Source organism: Thermobia domestica, unplaced genomic scaffold, assembly GCF_964235325.1.
Source record: "Thermobia domestica unplaced genomic scaffold, izTheDome1.hap1.1 HAP1_SCAFFOLD_374, whole genome shotgun sequence".
Taxonomy (NCBI): domain Eukaryota; kingdom Metazoa; phylum Arthropoda; class Insecta; order Zygentoma; family Lepismatidae; genus Thermobia; species Thermobia domestica.
In genome coordinates, this window is record NW_027656087.1 from 104,753 (window position 1) to 129,679 (window position 24,927).

General features: G+C 36.5%; 1 protein-coding gene across 1 annotated transcript in view; it reads right to left on the reverse strand.

Annotated features, from left to right (window-relative positions):
* Positions 1-24,927, reverse strand: part of LOC145676811 (cytochrome P450 4C1-like) — a 63,510-nt gene that overhangs the window by 30,678 nt on the left and 7,905 nt on the right. Inside the window, exons 2-5 of the mRNA XM_081747589.1 lie at positions 12,584-12,780; positions 11,335-11,441; positions 7,079-7,169; positions 550-735 (exon numbers count right to left, since the gene is read on the reverse strand). Coding sequence (XP_081603715.1) covers positions 550-735; positions 7,079-7,169; positions 11,335-11,441; positions 12,584-12,767 — 568 coding nt within the window. The 5' untranslated portion in view covers positions 12,768-12,780. The remainder of the gene's footprint in view (positions 1-549; positions 736-7,078; positions 7,170-11,334; positions 11,442-12,583; positions 12,781-24,927) is intronic.

The following is a 24,927-nucleotide window of genomic DNA, read 5'->3' on the forward strand; positions in this document are numbered from 1 at the left end:
ACACACACAAATTACTAGTTGCATTTTCCATCATTGTTATTGTCATTATCCTTATTATTTATTTTGTAAAGTGTATCTAGCAACCAGCAAGTAATATGTACTTTACATATGCAAATTGACAAGGTTATATTTAAATGTAATCAAATATAACTGGTAGTTGTGGCAAAATAAATCATATTCATTGTGAATTATGAACCAAGATATCAAGAACGATAAAGAACTATGAAGTGAATCAACCACCTACTTTATAATTTTCGATCGCTGTAATCTTTTGTATTATTTGTGCTCTGGTCTTACAAAATATTGATAAATTTTAAAATATTCATTTGTCTAAAAGAAAAAAATAAATATTGTACATGGCAGATTTTTATCATGATATAATCTTACCCGTACTATTATAATCTTTGCTGCTGCGATCATTTCTTAATTTCTGCAAAATAAACCACGTTTTCCCTGTTTATCTTAAAGTAATGAAATTAAATAGCACCATATTTATTTTTCAAAGAAAAGAAAATGAATAGAATGTTTAAAAAATCACCACAGACTCACCACATATGATATCCAAAGTGCACCGTGTGATGTAAGGATAAATGTTAAAAGCATCCTTTCCAACTTCTTGCTTCAGTTTCTTCACCAAAATATCACTTTTACTGTTAAATATATCAATAAAATCTTCCAGAACTTTAAAATGAAAAGCTGGGGTGATTATTTTCCTATGATAATGCCATTTTTGTCCTAAAAAGAAACATAAAGAATAATTGGAGGTATCCCAAATAATTAATTGTTTACGTTATGCTGCTTTGTTTCCGATTTTAGTATACATCACTGAGATTCACATAATTAATTGTTTCAGTCAGATCATAGTCTACCTCTTGTTTTAAGGAGCTAGGTTTTCCAAATGTAATTTATATTCCTCTGTTTGTCCGTCTGCTCGTCCGTCGGGGACAGGGCTGGATTAAGCTATCTAGAGACCCGGGACTAGAAAATATGTGTGGTTCCTGATGACTGCAACTAATACATTTCTGTGAAAGTACAGTACGAAAGTTAAGGGAATATGTTTCATATTTTTGGTCATATTTTATTTTATGATGATGATTGGATTTTCATTATTCTTTTTTTTTTAGATAACCAGTTGAGATTTTGATCAGAGTAGAGGCCTGGGGCTATAGCCCCCCTTAAGCCCCTCCCTTATTCCAGCCCTGATTCGGGAAATAAACTTTCAGTTTAACGTCCTTCAATTATGCCATCTAAGTTATGGTGGACATATGATTAAGGCAAGTGAATGATGATGGAGAAACTTATGGAATGAGGATGTAGGAGGAAACCTCGAAAAAACCCACGGACACGTTCGTTGATCACCATAAACTTACTATGCCGGGGATTGTGCCAGGGACCCCACGCACCAGAAATAAGCTCTCTATTACTGAGCACCTGCGCCCTCTCGTTAGTTCGGGAAAGACACAATCTCAAGAAGTACTTGATGGATTCAGTATGTATTTTGACCATGAATTCAGTATCTATTTTGGCCATGGATTCAGTATTTATTTTGGCCATGCATTCAGTATCTATTTTGGCCATGGATTCAGTATATATTTTGGCCATAGATTCAGTATCTATTTTGGCCATGGATTCAGTATCTATTTTGGCCATGGATTCACTATCTATTTTGGCCATAGATTCAATATCTATTTTGGCCATGGATTCAGTATCTATTTTGGCCATGGATTCAGTATCTATTTTGGCCATGGATTCAGTATCTGTTTTGGCCATGGATTCAGTATCTGTTTTGGCCATGGATTCAGTATCAATTTTGGCCATGGATTCAGTATCTATTTTCGCCATAGATTCAGTATCTATTTTGGCCATGGATTCAGTATCTGTTTTGGCCATGGATTCAGTATCTGTTTTGGCCATGGATTCAGTATCTATTTTGGCCATGGATTCAGTATCTATTTTGTCCAGGATGTAGAGGGTCAAGAAATAGGAATCAAGTTCGCTGAAGGAGATGGTCCATCCACTGGAAGTGGTAGAGTTAGCCACTTCCGGTTTTAACGTTAATCATTATAGAGCAAAAAACGGTAATAGATAGCGAGAAGCTGGTTTCTGCAATCAACTGGCTTCCTAACTTTAGAATCTCTACGTCCTCTTCAAAATTGATGGTGATGTATCAACTAGTTCAGATTTTTGGCTCAGAAACGGACAAACACATAGTTTTAGTCTCTCGGAAGGTTGGACAGAGTTTTCAGTCTTTCGGACGAACATACGGACAACAAGTTAAATATATCAAGGAGTTTTGATGGAGCAAATTCATATAACTAGTACGTTTATAATTTTTTTAAAAAATAAATTATATCATGTGAGCGGCAAGTTTTCATTACTATAAGGAGTTGGTTTACCAAAACTGCTTTTCATATATTTACCCTTACAGTTTGTTTGCCTTACCGGGAGACAAAAATTTTCAAGAGCTAACTGATTTATTACCACCAAATTTGATCAATATCTACAGGATCAAAAGTTACGAATTTAATTCGTGTATGAAGGCGCTATTCAAACCGAAAGGAGCAGAATTTAACCATTTCTGGTTTTTACATTGATCACTGCAGATCAGAAACGGTAATAGAAAGCGAGAAAGAGTTTTGTGCAAGGGGCTAGAATTTTATACAGGGTGGTCCAGAAGTAGATATACATCCCTGTATTGATCAAGTGTAACATTCTAGCTTATGGGCTTATTTTACTTCAGCTGTTCCTGGCTTAAGGTATAAGTAAAAAGGCATTAAGAATAAACAATAAAGAACCACCTGTTTGATAACAATAAATGAAATACAGTGAGCAGATCAGTACAGAACTGTATACCTACTTTTGGGCCACCCTGTATATAATCAGGACTCTTTAATCTCTTTATTTATTGAAACGGAAGTGGCAGAAAATTTACTTCTGGTTTTTAACGATGATCGCTATAGAGTAAAAACGATCATAACTAGCGAGAAGGTTTTCTTTCTCTGGAATCAATTAATCGTTTTAACAATGTATTCCATCATCAGTATAATCTCTCCAATGCGCTCGAGCATAATAAAAAGTATAAATTATTTTTGGCAACAAACGACATAATTTTTTTGTGTCACAATGTTTTTCAATTATATCGAAAACTAAGCATGAGGGTTTCCACTTCTTCACATCATTATGTTCAACTTGATGAGATAAATCGATTGGTACATCTCCAATCTTTGAATTTTTATTATTATTATTATTATTATTATTATTATTATTATTATTATTATTATTATTATTATTATTATTATTATTATTATTATTATTATTATTATTATTATTATTATTAATTCTGCCCTTTGGCAGAACCTGGGATTGCGAGGGTCTTCTGATTTTTTTAAACTTTAGGTTTGGGTCTGGAAATCTTTGTTCTACGTTCCTTGATCTTAAACTTCCTCTATAACTTCTAATATTTTCATCTATTTTTCAAATCATCGCTTAATTGAGATTTTCTTCCTCCTATTTCTCGCTTTCCTATCATCTTCTCTTCTATGGGTTATGAAGATGACAATTTCTTCGTAAGATGTGTCCTATCCAATTAGCTTTTCTAAAAGCGTCCTCTTCTCTCCTATCCATTTTAAAACATTCGTTTATGTTCTTCGTCTTCCTCCAACATCACATTTCGAAACTCTGTAACTTCCGTAATGCTTAAGTCTTTGACACACACAATCCAATACTTCTGACGAATCTTGTTGAATGCTTCTTTGGCTATGGCAATTCTCCGCCTGATCTGTTTGGTGCAGAAGCTTCTGTCGCCAAAATATTTTCCAGATACTTGAAATGATCGACGTCTTCAAGTTCTCTTTTTCCTACCATGACGTGTAACGGCGCGTTTCAATGGGATATTCTCATAATTTTTCGATTTTTCGATGTCGATTTCCATTCCATATAACTTCCTAGTGTTAAATATTTTGTCAATCATTTCCTGTACTCCTCCTTCTGTTCTAGATTTAATAGTCGTATCACTTGCATACCTAATATTGTTAATGATCTGACGCTCAATCTTGAAATCTCCAATTCCCTTCATTAAACAATCACTGTAAATGTTGAATAATTGGGACAACATACAACATACTTGTCTGACTCCACTTCCAATCTCCACACTATTGGTTTCTCCTTCATTCAAGCGTAACTTCATTCGTTGTCCTATATACAGGTTACGAATGAGTCGTCGGTCTGCCCAGTTGACTCCGATTTCTTTAAGTATTTTCACAACTTTAGTGCAATTGTCCCGATCGAAAGCTATTAGCCACTCTATGAAACACAAACACAACTCTTCGTTTATGTCAAGAACTTGTTCTGATATAATTCTCATTAGCCCAACAGCATCTCTGGTGTGTTTTTCTTTCCAAAATCCAAATTGATCTTCCTCTAACCTCTCTTTTATCTTACTCAGTATATCTTTTCATTGTGAGAAATAAGGCTAGTGGTTCTGTGCTGGCTGCACTTCTTTACTTGCTCTTTCTTGGGCAATGTAATCATTATAATATCAAAAAAATCCTTTGATCATTCTCCACTCAGGTAGATCTTGTTAATAAGTGAAGTCAGTACTTTCATTGCATTGTCTTCTAAACCCTTCAGCAAACCTGCTTGTATATCGTCGTCTCCAGTGGTCTTCCTAATTCGCATGTCCTTGATGGCTTGTGCTACTTCACTTTCCAATATACTGGGCCCTCTTTCTTCATCATCCATCTCTTTTTCTGCTTCGATCGCAATGTCTTTGGGGCGGTTCTTTTGATCATACAAACCTCCCAAATTCTAAGGATTCTTTAATGGTCAGTGAATACATGATCTTGTTGATCATCGATTCTAAATGTTCGCAAACTTTTGTTAACTTTCCCTCATGATTCTTGTGCCTTCTGATACGTCAAATCATAGATCTATCTGCCGCGCCCTTGAAGTTATTTCTTCATATGTGATCCATTTACTACTCTTTGACATTGTTCATTATTCAGTCTTTTGTTCTTTAATGTCCGTGGTTTTCGCATTTTTGCGTTACTCCATTTTCATAAGCATCGCTTCTGTTATCCATGGTTTTCTCGGAGCTCTTTCCATGTCGCCAATGTTATTGTGGAGTATGTCTAGTAGAATCTGTTTAATTTGTACCCAACTATTCTCTACATCATCTGCAATATTGCCCATTTCATAGAATTTCTCTTTCAATCCCATCTTTCACATCATTGTGTCAATACTTATTGGTCGCTCTAAGATCCATTTTCGATTTCTCCTCCCATTTTTCTTGATTGACTTTAACTAGGTTTGCACTTCCGCCACTACGAGTTTTGATCCCAATCAATGTCCATTTCTGGTATTGTCCTCACGTCTTGTACACTATTCCTGAGATGTTGCTTGAAAAAAAAATGTAATCGATTTGATAGTGTTTCTTATCTCATGAACTTTTCTACGTGTACAGCTTGTTTTTTTCCTCTTTTCTTAAACCAGATGTTCGTTACCACCATATCATATCAATATGCCTATAGAAGTCGATAAGCATTTGGCTCCGTCTGTTTCTCCTACCTAATCCAAATGACCCCACTGCTTTATTCGCAGCGTCTTCCTCTTCTATGCTAATGGCGTTGACCTTACCTCTTCCCATGCCACTAATCTCATCATATGATACTTCTTTTTTGAGCTCCTTCGTACTTAAGCAGTTAGCATTACATACAAGGGCAACAGTCAAACTTTCTGTAGTTAATCCTCCACTATGGCACTTCTTACCTTTTATTCCGAGGTTTCGACTTGAAAAAAAAATATTTTAAAAGGTCCACTTTCGTCCATATTGTATACATCACACAAGGCATACTTTTCTCTCATTTTGTCATATTCACGAAACCAGTTATTTACTCCTTCTTCATCAACTTTATTTGCTTCACCACAAATCATTAATAATGCAATTGAGTGTGTCTTGTGGAACCGGTAAAATCAACCAGCGGAACAACTGAAATATTGAATGTCTAAACTTTTGGCAATCTCATTTGCTTTTGATTGAATTATAGGTCCATTTAAAGGTACATTGGTAGCACACATATGATTGAAGTCTCTACATCTCCGTACTTAGCACGGGGAAGTTGCTTAGATTTGTTCCCGGAACCCGATGCAACATCATTAAGAATTTTTTCACGATCTTTTAAGTACTGTAGATAAGGTAGATTTGGGAGGTCCATGCTTTTTGGGAATTACACTTTTCTTCTACACAGGACGGTCTACTTCCTCTAGGATTTTGAGTTTTGTTTCCAGATCTATTTTTGTCTGCTTCCTCTTGGCCATGACTCCTCCCGTATTAGCTCACATTTAAACAATAGAAAAGCAAGTCTGAACACAGAACTGCACTGTTACCATGTTCGCTAGAAAAGTGTTCGAATGTCCGCATCCTAACTTCAGAGGTCAGGAAAACTTCTTAGAGGAAAAAATAACGTCAATATTGCTCACATCCGAAGAATCAAGTGGCAGAAACAACGAGCATAAACGACTTCCAATTCTTGGAATTTCCATGCAGAAAATCCAGGCCAAATTATAAAATTCGCAACTAAGCTGATAATGGAAAGTTACATATTTTAAGATTGTTGTCACCAGTTTGCAGCCACAGGGGCGGATAGAGTTGTTTTGTATTGTACAGTCACCAGCTCGTCTGCCAAACAGCTGTAGTGTTCAGTGGTTGAGGGAGGAAAGAATTGACATCTCATAAGAAACAAATATGCATTTCTTGTTTCTCTCTCATTTACTAGGCACTTTTCTTCTGTATAGATACTTATAAAAACTGATCTGGAGTAAAATTTTTTAAAAAAAGAAAGAAAGAAATCTTGATATTTCGTGTTAAATGAAAACCTCTAATGACGGAAAGGACTTAAAAACTAGTTCATAATTTGTTCTAACCGAAATTCGTGTTAACCGATAAAACTTCCTGTGAGATAACGTACATCGCTGCCGGGACTGAAATTTTGTTAATGTTAACCTAGTGTACAGCTTAAGCGAGTTCGTGTTAAGGGAGGTTTACTGTATTTACAATATTCTAACAAAAAATGTATCTTACCTGTACTTGTAAGTAAGCCTGTGCCAAGCCAAGGATGGAGAAATTTGTATATTCTACTTTTCTCAATATGTTTACTGTTGTTTAACAGCAACTGTAATAGAGTAACAAAACAATCATGAGGCTTAATTGTTAATAACTATATGGGGGTGTTAATTAACTTCTTATCATAAATTTAGGAGGTTATACTGTACATTAAATGTAAGATAAAAAGAGTTTTAAATTGCAGTTATTATTATCTGTGCTAACCATATATGTACTAAGAATACTTTCTGTCCGTGAAGAGGTTATTAAAACATTGCAGAGGAAAGAAGTTTTTTCGTGTTGGTATCTAAATTTGTCCGTTACCCTGTAATAATACATATACTTTTTGCCGAAAAATGTCATTACTATGAATATTTATATATGTTATTGAAGGTATCGTTAAGGAAGGTTTCACTGAAAATTATGTTTCTACTAGGGATGGCCACAAAGTTCCGGTTCCGGCGGAACCGGTTCCGACACGAACCGGTTCTCGGAGATCCGGTTTTCAGAACCGGTTTTGGAACAGGTGTCGGACCTGGATCCGAAAACCCGGTTCCAAAACCGGATCTTAGGAACCGGTTCCAGACCTGAATCTGAAAATCCGGTTCCAGAACCGGATTTTAGAAACCGGTTCCAGACCTGGATCCGAAAGTCCCCAAAGACCCGTAAAGGAGGCACAAAGTTCACGTTCAAAACAGTGCAAAGAAGACCATGCGCTTGTGCCTTCCCCACCCAGACCCACTTGTGCCCCCAGAAAAAAAATGGTCCACCAGTGGGTGTTAAGCCAAATGAGTTGGCCAGTTTGCCTGTTTAGCCAATGAGTTAGCCAGTTACCCAGTTTATTTAGCCAAATGAGAGAAGCGGCCGCTGGCTGGGCGCCTGCCTGTCCACCATTTCATCTAGCACACTGTTCACAGCCTGTCAGCAGCTCGGGTTTAGCGTAGGGATGGTCTCAAAGTTTCGGTTCCAGCGGCACAAGTACCGCGAAGAACCGGCTCTGGAACCGGTCCCAGATCTGGGTCCGAAAAACTGGTTCCAGACTTGGATCCGAAGAACCGGTCCCAGACCTGGGTCCGAAAAACTGGTTCCAGAACCGGATCTTGGGAACCGGTTCCAGACCCGGATCCGAAGAACCGGTTCCAGACTTGGATCCGAAGAACCGGTTCCAGACCTGGATCCGAAAAACCGATTTGGAACCGGATTTTCTAGAACTGGATCCGTTCAGACCCGAAAACCAGTTCCACCAGGAACCGGTTCTGGCCATCCCTCGTTTCTACAAACTAAATTAATTCGTTTTTACCTTGAAATTATCAAACCAGGAGCCATGGTATAAGGTTTCTTAAATCACTTTCTAATTGAATCTTTTAAGACAATTTTACACATCAGCTTTAAGAACAACGCTCTGTGCTTTTAATCCTAGTCCCATTTCTTCGTTTTACCTCACCAAAAATCTCCTTCTTAGACCATTTTGCTAAACTTTTGTTACGAACAATGAATTACTCATTCATTATTTTTCCTTTGTAGTGCATTTTATAATAATTTTACTACCATGTTTCTTGAATTACCTTTCATAGACGCAGAATCTGAGCCTTGAATGCGTCAGACTGCACAACGTTCACTTCCAGATCGATTTCTTTTATACATAGCCAGAAGAATATTTGCGTCTTCCTCCACTGATCTTATATCGTCTTCTATTAAACTTATATCAATTGCCCATACAATAATTTGGTTCAGAGAGTTGAATGGTGGATTTTTTGTTGCTATCTTCATATTTTATAATACTAGCATGCGTATTTTAACACAAAATTACAAAGTAACGGGGACTGGGAGCTCCTTTGCTTCAAACAGTTATAAATATGGAAAAATTTAGACAGTTTCTCTTCTATTCTAAGGTTATTTTTCGTTACTATGGCGCTTCTTAACGAACCATATAATGTTCTTGGAAGTTTTGCATTTCTCCAAGACATTCTGTAGCCTGTCCAAGGGCGCCGACTTCATAAAAGAAATACATATAACAATATATATAACAAGAAAAAATACATATTTATAAAAATACATGAGCTTTGGGGGCGCTCGGGTCCCCCCGGCCACCCAGGATCGGCGCCCTTGTATCTATTTAGAACGAATTATACAGTAAGATATCTTGAAGTCTACAAATAGTTGTTGAAATGTACTGCTACATTGTGGCATTGTTACCTTGGTATAACCAGAACAAGTTACCTATCGCCCTCAAACAATGTTCAAAATCTAAAGGACTATTAGCTGACATCCTTTCCAGCTATAGAAATACTATGATGCCACCGGAAGTTATGCCCGATCTGTTCTCTTTCTCTCTGCATCTTACTTAAGAGTCTTCATCCCGGAGAAATTAAAATACCGCTAATTTTACAGTAATTATGTGATATCTTCAAATAGATAAAAGATAATCGAAATGTGGAACAAGAGTGCCCTAGACAATATTATTTTACATGTGAAACCGTTATCACGACTCACTTATCAACTTTCCATTTCGAGCCATTTTGAAAATCGGCATTTATTTTCGCGTTTCTAAACAACTGAAAACAGAAAGCCACTAGGTGACTTGTGATAACGGTACCTCACGCAAAATAATATTGTCTAGGGCGCTCTTGTTTCATATTTCAATTATCTTTTATCTATTTGAAGATACCACATAATTACTGTAAAATTAGCGGTATTTTAATTTCGCCGGAATGAAAACTCTTAAGGACACTGAATTGAAGCACAGTCTTAAAGACATTGAATTAAATTGATCGAGTCTATGTTATTTTTCTAAGACCATCGATTACGTGCGACGGTCAACTGACCAACGCTGTTTTCAACAAAAGAAGCCATAAAAGTGTATGAAGGTTCTAGCTCAGCTTTCACAGGAATGTCTGTAAAACGGATTGCATAAATTGTCATTTCACGTGACACTCGCTCCATGTATATTACCTTTCTTTTTTCTTTTTTTTTCCCCGTATGACAGGACGCCTTGTCCTGGTGAATGATAACACAAGATGTGTTGCTGCCTTATACAGATAGCATAGTGACTATAAACGTCCGTCTGGCGATATGCCCCATTGATATTAGCAATTTTGTCCACTCTACGTAGCGTAAGTTCGGCATTGTAGCAGTAACCACCAACAAACATAAACATGGTGAACTTTCTCTAATTCACACATCCAGTCAGAGATGGCTTTTTTTTTTTTTAAATCACATTCCAACAGATTCACCCATTCCTTGTCCAGATTCACCACAAATTTCCACCTATTCCCTACAAGATAGCGTTTGTAGCTTTCGAGTAATCGTCTGTCTCTTCATGAAGATCAGGAACGGACTATATGAACCAAGGATCTTATAAAATACTTATAACATCCTTGATATGAACTCGACCCTTGTGCGCCTTCAACAAATGAAAATCTTGAACAAATAGGCGGTTTTCTGTCACTGCGGGACGTTGTAATGCCCAAACCAAAGAACATACCTTATGCACTACAAAAAGGAGTATATGCGAGTGTTTAATATCTACGGTGTTTAATATTGGTGTGTTCAGAAACAGCAGATGTACCCGTTTCGTTGCAATTGAACATAGCGTTAATCCTTTTCTTTCACATATGGAAACCTATTATTATACACTGTTTACTTATTTGTATAACTATTATATAATTAATGTGGAAAACGGCACAAATGTAGCCCCACCCACCAAAAGTCCATAAGTTTTGAAACCATACGGGTACTTGCACAACAGCAATCCTCCCTGCAGGTCAACATCAGTTCTAAACTAGCCACAATAACTTTTTACGCATGCTGCTACCTAGCGGTAGAATTCATTATCATAACCTAAAACTACATTATGTACTTACCTAGACTGTGGTAGATTATTAGCGCCGAGTAATAAAACCTTGATCTCGAAGATGCAGATTGCTCAGCTGTATTTATACGGTACAGTACTTTGATGGCGCCGTTCATAATTACCAAATGATATTTAATGTCTCAAATTACCTTCTGGTTAGGACAATGTTGGGAGTTACCTGATAAACAATGCCAAAAACGGAGAAGTTACACTAACTTGCAAGTCCAAGCTATTGATACTCAACACTAGCGACAAATAAAGAGTAGGTCATGTGTTGTGATTGATACAGCCCCATTAGGTCATATGTTGCAATAGCGATCTTACTTTTTCAGTAGTATCTGTCTAAAGTAGATCTTGTTTCGACTTAATTTTATCACCTTACCTCAACATCATTTGGATGTAACGGATGTATTATTGGATATGTGGCACTCCATGTCCTAAAAATTGGCCAATATTCTGTGCAATATTGACTGATCTTCTTAAAGACTCCTGAAATATAAGGACTAGTGTAAAAATAAAGTTTTGATTGTGTATTTAAGTGATATATTTGGTACTCACATTTTTCTTTATATGATCAAATAAATAATTATTAATTTTTAATGAATTATATGCCTTAATATAGTACTAGAAACGATTATTTAATTATTTTCACAGTGAAAATGAAGATAGCTATGAATAGAATCATTTAAGGTCTGATACATATTCATGCTCTAGTTCTCACTCATATTTTCTTCCAAATTAATAGACTACGAATATTTATTACAAGCTTCTATTTTATTGTATTTTAATATAGTTTTATCTTACCTAACATTTTATCAAAATACCTCATAAAAGCTCACCATTGGTACTTCATGTATCGCTCTAAGCTTGGTTCTTGTAAGATAAAGACATGGGGAATAGATTTCATGTAATTTATCTGCTAATTACTTTCAACGGACTTAAACAGTTTGTTACTGGATTCTCTATGTCTCTGTGTGTGTCTGTCTCTTTGTTTGTTCAACGTGTTCGTGGTTTTCTCGGGGTTCTCCCGTTTCCTCCCACTTTCTTCATTCCACCATTTCATTCATTACTCATCATCACCGTCTCCTTTAGCCTAACCGGCATAACCGTGGGACGTAAATCTCAAAGATTTCATTTCATTTCATTTCTTTGTTTGTTATTTACGAATTTTTCAATTTTGAGTCCTTCATTTGATAGAGCATCAAAAACTATCTAAAAAAAAAAGTAATGGGATTTTTCGCGTCACTGTTACCGTTCTCGAGATATTGACCCAAAAAGACCCGCTTTCAGAATATTTAAGGAGCCATATCTTTGGAACCGTAAATCATAGATAGATGATGTTAATCAATACCTAACAGTATGGTGAACATTTTGGTACCAAATAGTAACCGATAACCACTGGTTAAATCTGCGTTTTCAGTAGGTATACGATGATAAATAGTAACAGCTCTATATAGCTAATTCAGTAGATCCCCTAATACACGGGTTCCAAGTATGTAAGTGTATTATCTATTGAAGTTAATCAAATGAACATAATATACAATTTCATATAAATTTCAAAAAAAAAAAAATCTTCTTAAGTTCGTTCTGGCAATGTTCTTAGATCATTCTCAACTGGTTAAATTTCTTACCTGATCTCGATAATGTGATGAATTGTAAGAGATTTCCCATAATTGGATTAGTTGGAGGTCCAGGAACTTTCTCTATCAATTGAACAAATCTTCGATTTCTAATTTTGTGTCGCACCACTAGAATTACTATAGGAAGTAAGGGCACCAGAGTGTACCAGATCAACCAACTGAATGAGACATCCATGATTGGACGTTGTCTAAAGCAAAAAAAAAAAAAAAATGGTTTCATTCAAATGAAAAGACAGGGAAATAAATCTAAATTATCATCCAAGCTAAACCTAATGTATACTTGTAAATTTTATTTATTTTATTTATTTATGTATAAATGTTTCAGGTACAGATCAATATCAATTAGACACTGAAACAATGTAACAACGCACATAAGAAATAACAAAAAGCAAGAAAAGTTTAAAAAATAAAAATAACAAAACATATACTATTGTATTTATATATATACAATATGTACCATATTTGCAGAGACTTTAATCTATATATTAATAGCGCTGTCTGTGAACAAAAAAAATTCAGATCCAAATTGAAAGTGACTATGTTTGTGACTCTTAATTTCTTGAACCACCCGACTAATCACTATCAAATTTTTGACGTAGATGCAGTTCTGACCTGGGAGTGTTTTTCGCTATTCACTTTGACGGTAGAAGTTACGGGTGGTGGAGGAGACGGAATTATTAAAAAAAAATAATAATAATAAAACTTAATAACTCTTGAACTAAACGATCAATCTCGATCAAATTTTCAACACAGATAACGTTCGTGCCTGGGGTGGATTTTACCATTTCACTTTGACGAAACAATGAAGGAAATGAGGAGGAGCAGACATACAAACATTAATGAATATAAAATTAAAAGTGACCATGTTCGTGAGTTAGTAACTCTTAAACCATTCGATCCATATTAGTCAAATTTTCAACATACATGAAGTTCGAACCTGGAAAGTTTTTTATTAATTCACTTTCATGGTAGAGCTTAGGGGAAGGGAGGGGAACAGGGTAAATGTATGAAAGTGAATGAAACTTAATAACTTTTGAACCACTTGACCGATCTCGATCAAACTTTCAACATAGATAAGGTGCAGACCTGGGATGTTTTCATCATTTTACTTTGATGGCACAATATAGGGGAGGGGAAAGGGGGACATATATGTGAAAAAATAAATCAAATTCTCAACATACATGGCATTTGGGCCTGAGATAATTTTTATCATTTAACTGACGTAGATTAAATTTTCAACATACATGACATTCGGGACTGGGATAATTGTTATCATTTAACTTTGACGATGCAATGTAGAGGAGGAGGAGGAGGAGGAGGAGGAGGAGATCAGATTTTCAACCACCTGACCGATCTCGATCAAGGAGAGACATTTGAAAATGATCAAAAATGACCGACATTAGTGTCGAATCTATAGTTTTTGGGGTCGCTGAGATGAACAGTGACATTTCTGTTTTTGGTTTCTCTGAGATGAACAATAATACTTCCGATGTCGGGTTTGCTAGTTTGTTTTTAAAATGATTTTCAGAATCAAAAATATCAACATCTGACGATAAGCTTTTGTACAATGATGCCAACCTGAAGTATAAGGAACATTGTATAATATGGATGTTACATATGTTAGTAACTTAGGACTGCGAGTAAGGCGAGAATGTACAAGAAAATTGAGAACAGAAACCATCATAATTGGGAGTAAATTTTTCAATTGATAATTTTATGGAGGAGCAGCAAGTTTGTCACCATGCGTCGAGTATGTGGACTCTGTATGTTAAGTTTGTTTAGGAGCTGGATTTTATTAAGACTATGCACTGAAAGAACTCTTTGTTTCACAATGGGAAGGAAAAAGTTAAGAACAGAATCCAAACGGGATAAGTTTGAAGCACAGGTCATATTCCATATTGGTGAGCAATATTCAATTTTAGGAGATACAAAAGCTTTGAAGAAAATACTGAGGGATTTGAGATCGTGAATTTCAGTAAATCTGTAAAGAATACTCAGCATTTTCATAACACTCTTCACAGTAAGGGTGATGTGATCAGCAAATATAAGTTTCTCATTGGATAATATTCCGAGGTCTTTATGTGTCGCAATTCTGTCGATGGGACTGTTATTAATACAATATCTGTGATAAATTTTATTTTTCTTCAAAGAAATACTAAGAGTTTAGTTTTAAATTCCAAGTCGCACACCAGCCACTAAATTTAGTGAGAATATTTTGAAGTCGTAGTCAACATTTTGGAGGGTTTAGTTTTAAATTCCAAGTCGCACACCAGCCACTAAATTTAGTGAGAATGTTTTGAAGTCGTAGTCAACATCTATGGTAGATATTGTATGGAAAATTTTACAACCGTCAGCAAAGACAATAATGTTTGTAGATAGTAAAGACACAGGAAGGAAAGGAGATTATCCGTGTAAAGAAGAAACAGCAGTGGCCCTAGAACACTACCCTGGGGAACTCTAGAAAGAATTGGGATAAATTTGGATGATGTATTTGGCAGAACGACACGTTACATACAATCAGTGAAATAATTCTTTAGCAGATACAGGAATTTGTCATGAAGATTAAATCTGTTGAATTTTATATTTTTTTTTTTAAATAAAAATTTGTATCAATACACTCAATGGAAAGGAGGCACGAAAGGATGCAGAGTCAACATCTTTTGCCTCATCTCTTGCATCCTATATTCTAGCTCAATTGCATCTTTCATCTCAAACATTGTTATTTTCAATGCAACTAACAGTGGTGGTTTTTGAGGGAAGCCATACCGATAAAGAAAATAAATTTTATTATTACAAGATAAAGGAAAAAGCTTACTTAATGCATGAATTATTTTATTGTATACAGTTTTCTGATACTGCACGAAGCTTTATTCCTTTGGCACGTAGCGATAAAACTTTTCTCTCTCTCTCTCTCTCTCTCTCTTTTTTTTTTTTTTTTTACCGATGTAACGTACGTCAGTAGCTACCACTGTATATTGTTTTCTTATTTACTGTTTAACACACATGCAGCTCCTCCGTGGCTAAGCGGTTAGCGTACGCGCCTTTGGAGTGGGAGACCCGGGTTCGATTCCCGGCGGGAGCTCATGTGGTTCGGATTCCACGTTAATCAGTAGATCCACGTCTCATATAGCCTCGCTGCTGAACAGGACGTTAAACCCAAAATCAACTCAACTCATGTTTAACACATAGATGTAAGCATACTCGTAAATCTCGAAGTAACACAGGCATCCTTCCTTGTAGAAGATTTTGACAAAAACTGCATAGTTGAATAGATTACTACTAATACAAGAGGCTCAGAAAAGTATATAATGACGTACGTTGCGTCACATTAAGTTTAGGGGTGATTGAATATTGGAATATATATATATATTTTTAATGTAATATGATGTGAAAGGAAATTCATGTAAGAACAACATAATATAAACGTCCCTCCATTAAAGCATTCCTCACTTTAACAACTGTTAACCGAAACTAGCACTAGGCAGCAAGTGAGAACAAGGAACATATGCAAGGTAATTTAATAAGAGTTGCCAACCGTCAGAAGAAAAAAAACACACTAAATCCTGCTACAGATTACACGATCACTCTACTTTCAGGGCCGGATTTCCCAATAGGCTCGGTAGGCCCGGGCCTATGGGCGCAAGCTCCCAGGGGGCGCACGGCCAAGAGAAAAAGATTAAAAAATATCTAGAAATAGAAATAAATAGCCATAACTTAACATACTTTTTGAATTTATTTTAAAAAATCAGGCTAATAAAGTATTCTGATTTTGAAGTTCATTGGAAGAATAATTGTTGGTAAAGTTAAACTATTTTTCAACATTATGCATCAACTTCGTTACAACATTGATCTCAAAAATGTCTTTTTTTATACTAGTACAATTTACTATTTGTACATACAAAATATCTAGTTTTACTTTAAAACACAGTTTTTGTGTCTCGTTATCAAAATACTTCATGTAAGCTGTGTTTCTGAGATTAAAACTATTTTATAATGTATTACAGATTTTTTTTTTTATTTATTTGCCCAAATGGCTAAATTGAACAAAATCAAAGTTATCCACCAATCTTTTGTTAATACATTAACGGTATTTTGGTAAGCCCAGAACCAAGTAAATTCCTCAAAAAAAAAAAAAAAAAAAACTTGCAATGATAAAATTGCATCGTGGAGTGGTGTTTAAGCAATTAACATATAGGCCTGATATAATTTTTTTAATAAAGGTTTTTAGGAAAGTAACTTTAACCAGACTAGAGGGCGGAAACAATTATTGGGCCTAGGGGCGCCAAAATGCTAAATCTGGTCCTGTCTACTTTACTATATCAAACATTAAGAACAATGTTATTTCTTGATCATGAACTCAGTTTTCATATTGCTTGTTCACTTCGCATGCAAAATCGAACTTTCAGTTGTCCCATGCTGTAAAAACAGAACTATAGACAGTGAAATCATACTTCTATTCTCCAAATTAATTTTTCTTTCTCCCATCATTTCTAACCAAAGATCTTTAATATTCCATTGGACACTTATACAGTAGATAAGAGGTCGAACTGTTATTAGCTTTTTTCACAGCTGTCAGCTTTCCCTACTTCATCCATGTCTTGACTGGAAGACTGGACTGCAAGACCCTTTCAAAGTCTTGACTGGAAGACCAATCGGAAAACGACTATTAGGAAGACCTAGGCGCAGATGGGAGGACAATATTAAGATGGATCTCGCAGAGATTGGAATACAAAGTAGAAACTGGATGCAGTTAGCTAAGAATAGAAGTCAGTGCAGAGCTTTTGTGAACGCGGGATTGAACCTCCGGGTTCCATAGGCCATAGAGTGAGTGAGTGAGTACTTCATCCATTGGGCATGAGAACAGATTCTCGTTTTCAACTCATATCTCAATTTTTTTTTTTTTAAGCCAAGATCATAGTTAGCGAAAGTAAGTTATATTCTTCCAGATAAACTTATCAAGTGAAGAGCCAGTCGATTCTCATTTGAGATAATGTTTAGCAGAAGGGGTTCTATTCTTTTCTTTTAAAAAAAATGTTACAATTTCTGTAGTTTTTGTTCACATTAGGGTAGTTTAGGTCAGTTTGAGTTAGTTTAGATTAGTTTTGGTTAGATCTGGTTAGTTTATGTTTATTACGTTAGTGTAGGCGTCCAGCACAATTTTCGAAAAAAAAATATAGAATTTCACTTATTTCTATTAGTATTATGTTAGTTTAGTTTAGTTTAAGTTAGTTTACTTTAGGTTACATTTAGTTACGTTATATTAGGTCTGAGTACAATTTTCCATTTCTCCCATAAATTTTGTATTTTTAACGTACTTCTGGGCCCCTTCTTCTAAATATTTACCCTCATTTGCTATTCATTAAAATTTTCATTCACTTATTCAGGACTTATGCGTGTTTTGACGCAAGATGAAACAACGAGAATGCTTTTTTCTCAGCTTTCCTAGCTACACAAAAAGAGCAGTTTGCAGTTAATCTTCGAACTCACAATTTAATCCTGTTCATTCTCCGAAAGGCAATACTTAAATTAAAAGAAAAGTGACTGCGACGAGTCGTGAACCCTGGGCTCTACACGAATCATAGAACTGCTTTGCCTCACATGTGATACAACGGAAGAATTCCGTACGATTCGTTTAGCTGCCTTCGGAACGCACATTTGAGGAAATGTGAAACAACGGAAGTACATTAACAATATTGCCAAACTTGGAAAATATGGTGAACGGCAACAGCACCTGCTTCAAACTAACAAGGAGTTTCTCCTACACGTAGCCAAGATTACTCCTGAAGATTTTACATTTCAACAATGTGAGAAATGTCAATTCCCCAGGCAACTACCCGGCCCGTGTGGCCCCCATGTAGATCTCCTTCCAGAAGATATCCGAAGGCACCATCTTCAGCTTTTGGCTGACAATTTTAATATATCATACGAGCTCCAATTGGCGACTGGCCAGGAACCTGATGTTAATCTGTTTACTTCATTTCTTGCCAATACTAGCACTGAAGATACTGGGTTACTTAAAGATCCGACCAACTCCACCGTAGGAGAACGTCCTTTCAAAAAGCCTAAAGGTACAATTAAACCAAGATCAACACCATCCTTACCTGTATATCAGTAATAGTTTTACTCCCCTAGCGGCGCCTGACTTACCAGAAGACACAAGTGCAGGGAAGATGGATACCTCTTTTCAAGATACTGAAAACTCGGACTATCCTAAATCATCTGAAGCTATCACTGCTACTGCAATCAAACGCTACATTAAGTCCTTAACTATCTATGATTATCCTGATAATAAGGACTACAAACTCACCCACGGTGAGGCTACGGTCTGCAAGGACATTCCATATTGCGCGGTCTATAAGACGCATATTAAATATCACTGATTACCTTCTGCAATCACTGATTACCTACGGCAAAGACTTCAAGCTCCAGTATGCCCTGGAATTAGCTAAACAAGAACCAGTCATAAAAAGTAGTTATAAGTCAATTACCAATTGACACTCAAATCAATAATATCAAAACAGATCTCCTCAATCGAGGCTACTCGATTCTTACTGTTAATCAAATGAAGGGCCGAGCTGGTCAACTCCTGCCATTATTTTTAGCCACCTTAAAGAAGACTCCGGCTGCAATGGACATCACTCAATTAACTTAGCTGGAATTCTACAAAGTAAAGATTGAACTATATAGAGCTCGACCGTACATCCAATGCTATAGATGTCAGCGACTTGGTCATACCCAGTCATCCTGTCATGCGAACCCAAGATGTATTAAATGCGCCGGTAATCATGCTACCTATCTGTGCACTCGTACCACCAGAGATGAATCAGTGATCCGTGTTAATTGAGGGAGGGCACCCAGCCAACTCCCCGATGTGCCCCACCATCTCAAAAATACTCACTAGACGATCTACTCTACAGAAACTTCCACGCAAAGATTCCTGAAAAATTCGAAGAAAAATGTTCAAACGAGGAAAGGATAGGCGCAGGTAGTAACGCACGGTGGGAACATATTAAACGTTGCTTACAGCAGGCTGCAGAAGAAGCAGTAGGTTACCGCGAACACAAAACTGCTAAGAAACCATGGGTTACAGAGCAGATGTTGCAGAAAATGAAGGAGAGTAAGATGTGGAAACAGGTTGATACAGAAGAGGGCAGAAAGATGTACAGAAAGTTAAATAATGAATTACGAAGAGAAACAGACAAAGCGAGGGAAGAGTTTTACAAAAGAAAATGCGAGGACATAGAAGAATTAGAAAGAGTTGGGAAATATGAGGAAATGTACAAGGAGGTGAAATCTATGGAATTTCGGAGGAAACAAGGGAGTATCATGATGGCAGTAGAAAATAAGAATGGGAAGGTAGTCAGCGAGAGAAATGAGGTCATAGGAAGGTGGAAAGAATACGTTGAAGACTTATATGAGAGTAGGGATAGACCGTGTAGCCTAAATGTTGAAGTGGAAAGTGAAGTAGGCGAGGATGATAAAGGATTTAGTATTCTTCGGGATGAGTTTGAAAAGGCTATATCTGAGATTAGGAATGGAAAGGCAACAGGAATAGATAACATACCAATTGAATTCATTAAAATTATAGGAGACAAGGGAAAGAAAGAATTGTGGCGACTATGCAATGAAATATATGAAACAGGAGAATGGCCAAGACACTTTCTGAAAACGATCATGATACCGATGGCTAAGAAATCGAACCCAAAGAGATGTGAGGATTATAGAACTATTAGTCTCATATCTCATGCAGCTAAAATTCTGCTCCGAATACTGAACAGAAGGTTATATGGAAGAACAAATAAAGATGTTGAGGAAGAGCAGTTCGGGTTCAGAAGAGGCAAGGGCACAAGAGATGCTATTGGATTATTAAGGGTGATCGGTGAAAGATTTATAGAAAAAGGGAAAGAGGTGTATGTTGTATTTATTGATCTAGAAAAGGCTTTTGACCGCGTGAATTGGGAATTGTTGTTGGGAGTTCTAACAAAGATAGGGTTGGAATGGAAAGATAGAAGACTCATAAGAAACTTATACATGAACCAACAAGTAAGTGTTAGAATAGGGGAAGAACTGACGGAAGAGAGTACAATTGGAAGGGGAGTTCGACAAGGATGCTGCCTCTCGCCAACACTATTTAATGTCTATCTAGAAGAGATAGTAAAAAAGAGAGCCTACATGATGATGATGGCATTTCGGTAGGAGGTAGAATGATTAGATGCATAAGATTTGCAGACGATATGGCCCTTGTTGCAGAATCTAAAAAGAAAATCAATAAAATGTTAGAAAAAATGAGAAGGGGCTTTGAAGAATATGGGATGAAAATAAATGTTAGAAAGACAAAAGCCATGGTGATTGGAACGCAGGGGTCTGTGTCAAATATAAAAGTAGGAGGGGAGAAAATAGAACAAGTGAATAGTTTTCGATACCTGGGTAGTGTTCTTAGTAATGACATGAAATGCGAACGTGAAATAAAAGCAAGGATAGGAATGGCGAAAGAAGCCTTTAAAAGAAAGAAAAGTCTGTTTTGTGGGACCTTGAACAAAGAGTTGAGAAAAAGACTCATAAAATGCTTCGTGTGGAGTGTTGTGCTGTATGGGGCGGAAACGTGGACATTGCGTAAGGGTGACGAAAATCGACTGGAAGCCTTCGAAATGTGGGTGTGGAGAAGAATGGAAAGAGTTAGTTGGGTCGAGCGGAAAACGAATGAGAGAGTGTTAGAAATGGTGGGTGAGAAAAGAACACTTTTAGATATTGTTAGGAAGAGGAAGAGAAACTGGTTGGGACATTGCCTAAGAAGAGATTGTATCATGAGGGACGTCCTAGAGGGTATGGTGGCGGGAAAGAGAGGGAGGGGGCGAAGGAGACTACAATTAATGGATTATATTAAAACAGAAAGATCATACGCGAAGACGAAAAGGTTAGCGGAGGATCGTGGAGCATGGAAGCTTCTCAGCTGCGGCAAGTGACCTGCCAATAAAGGCAGAATACCTATGATGATGATGACCGAGTTAATTGTTAGTGGTTTGGCTACACTATGTGTATGTAGTTCTCGATATATGGAGGCGTACTAATTTTTTTTTTTTTTTTGATTGAATTAAATATATTGAATATTTTTTGATTAAGGACCACAAAATTTTTGAACGGCCGGAATTTTTCGGAATTTTTTGAACGGAATTTTTTCCGTATTTTATTACGGAATAAGCACATCATACTCAGTTAAGTGATAGTTTTGGTTCGGCTACACTGTATGTAGTTCTCGTGATATAGGCCTACAAGAAAATTTTTGCCTGAAATATATTGGATCTTTTGATCCGAAAATGACCATAAGTAAAAAAATAATTTAATATGTGAGGTAGCATCTCACACTTTAGTTGAACACTTTCAATTACTAAATATATATATATATATATATATATATATATATATATATATATATATATATATATATAATTTCTTATAATCTGCATTGTAAACCAAATTATACATGATAAATCTTAATATTAGGGTCTATACATCAGCATACTTGCATAACAAAAGTTTTATAGGTAAAATAATAAAAGAAAATTACAACATTGACTTCTATTAAATATATTATTATTATTACTACTAGCAGTAATAATAGTAAGAAGATGTAAGGTAAAATAAAAAATTAAATAATAATAATAATATATTTTTCAGTTTGGTATATCTCTTTATATATATGAAATTATAAATCTAATCGAGATTCTTTATCACCACTCAAACTAATAAGTCTGCCATTTTTACCTTACAACAAAGAAATAAACTCCTCCAGAAATAAATCGTCCGCTCTCTGTCTTCTAGATAACAGGTTCTAAATAGGATTGAGTTAAAAATAAAAAGTCAAGGAATTTACGGTGGATAACTAGATTTATTATAATTAAAATTCCTCTAATTTAGGTAAGGTGAGTGACTAGTAATTTATAGATTCAAAGGGCGTTACTTTGCCCTTGAAAAGACAACTCAACTTCCCAAAGAACTTATCGGGAGAGTAGATGGAGCTCAGTGTCTAATTTAAATATCTCTAAAGTTAAACAATAAATTTTCTCTAAGTTTCTTTGGGAACTGCGGTAATATGGAAACTAGTAGACCCTACTCTCTCTACTCTAGGTCCATATTCCTTGCTTTCAAATACCGTTAAACTTCATTACAGTAACAGTCTGGCCTACACGTGGTTCGGACTCTCAACATGTAGACATATCCAGATAGGAAACTAACTAAAATCTTAAAGGATTGGTAAACTTAGGGAATTAGGAGTAGCAGCCGTCACTCATGGCCCAGCTATTATATTACGTCTTCATTGAAGACTCTAGGTTAAAAGGTAAACCACACACTCTAATACGTTCAAACACGGAAGTCGCAGTGTGAAAATAGAAACACCAACCAAGCCTCACTATTGCCTGACTGTACGGGAATTGAACCCAAATCGCAACCTGGATTCAAAATTTCACGGGGAAAACCTCCAACACCTGGAGATCTCAAAAACCTACGTATCCTGGGTTCACTCTCTCAATAGGAATACCCCAAGAGCAAAATTACTTTTCATTGTTTCTAACCATTAAACTAGAGCTCATTTAAGTCATTATTCTGACGTAGAGCTCAAAAAATCCTACTTAATTCTTTAATTCCTTCTCATATCTCGAGAATTCACCTAAGTAATGGCCAGAGACCACTTTTTCTAACGAGACTGGAAGCCAAGGACTAACATATCCACTGGACATCCAGTAACTACTCTAAAGGACAAACTCCCGGGAAAAAAGTTCACTGCTAAATTCCCTTCGGACTGCACAGCCACCAGTATAGATCTCTACTCTATAAGCCTCCCTAGCTGAAAAAGCGAAAGCCATTAAAAAAATCCGCCTTTTTATATGTTTTGCTGGAGACAGAAAAACCGAAGAAAAAATTTAACCTAACAACGGTTCAGAAAACTTCTGCAGCAATGGAAAATTACTGGAAAAGCAAACAACAAAGAGAAATCTTCAAAAAAAAAAAAAAAAAACTAGCCTCTCTACCAGGTCTATAATCAAGTGGGCGCGAGAGTAATATTCTATCTAACTAACTGAAACTTAATCCAAAAAAGAAATAGTATATATAAATGATTGAGATAATTCTCTAATCGATATTTAAAAACATTTACATATTATAAACATAGTAAAATTATATATTACGCTATACTTATATTAAATAAATAGTGTCAGGCGTGACTTATTAATTAATAAACACAATTTAATTATATATACAGGGGTTAAAGAAAAATCTAAAACGTTTGCAAAAGTGTGAAAATCACATCTAGTATGGTGTGGGGCATCCTTTTGCGTCCAAAACAGCTTGGATCCGACGTGGAATGGACGTATAAAGTTTCTGAATTGTGGTGTGTGGAATTTTGTACCATTGTTCCTCCAAAACATGCTCCAGTTCCTTAAGAGATGCTGGTGGAGGGTAATGAGACCGAACACGCCTTTCTACCACAATGGCTCAATGATGTTCATATCTGATGATTATAGGACTCAGAGGAGGTGTGATAGCTCCTGGTCATGCTTCTCAAACCATGATTTCACCGTTTTTGCAGAGTGATAGGGTGCCAAATCATCTTGGTAGATGCCATCACCATCAGAGAACAATATTTGGGCCATGGGTAGAACCTGGTCCCCCAAAATGGCCTCATACGCCTTAGCATTCATCATTCCATGCAGAGCTATGATAAGGCCTGCAGAAAACCACAGTATCACTGCCCATACTGTAACAGAACCACCCCCATGCTTTACAGTTATGAGCAGACAGTCTGTATCATAGGCCTGCGACGGTGTTTTTCATACGTAAACACGACCGGTTGTTGTAAACAAGGTGAAGGTCGATTCATCGCACCACATTACGTGTTTTCACTGCTCATGAGTCCACGCCTTGTGGTCCTTGCACCACTGAATACGCCTCTTCGCATTTACTGCTGTGACCAGGTGTTTGGCGATAGCGGCTCTGCCATGAATTTTCATTTTATGAAGTTCCCGTCGCACTGTTTTCGATGAAACCGGGTTCTGTAGGCTGGAATTGAGTTCAGATGTAATTTTCATTGCAGTGGTCTTCTTTGTAGCTGCTACAATCCGTTTTAATGCCCTCCGGTCCCTATCTGACAGGATTGTCTTTTGACCACTGTTGTGCATTGCAGACGTCGTTTGCCCGTAAATTGTGTATGCCCTCGTAACATTAGACGCAGTGCCTTTCGATACCCTCACAATGTTCGCCACTGTTGCCACTGAAGCTACCAACCAGACGGGCACCAACGATCATGCCTGTTTGGAAGTCTGACAGGTCGCTGATTTTAC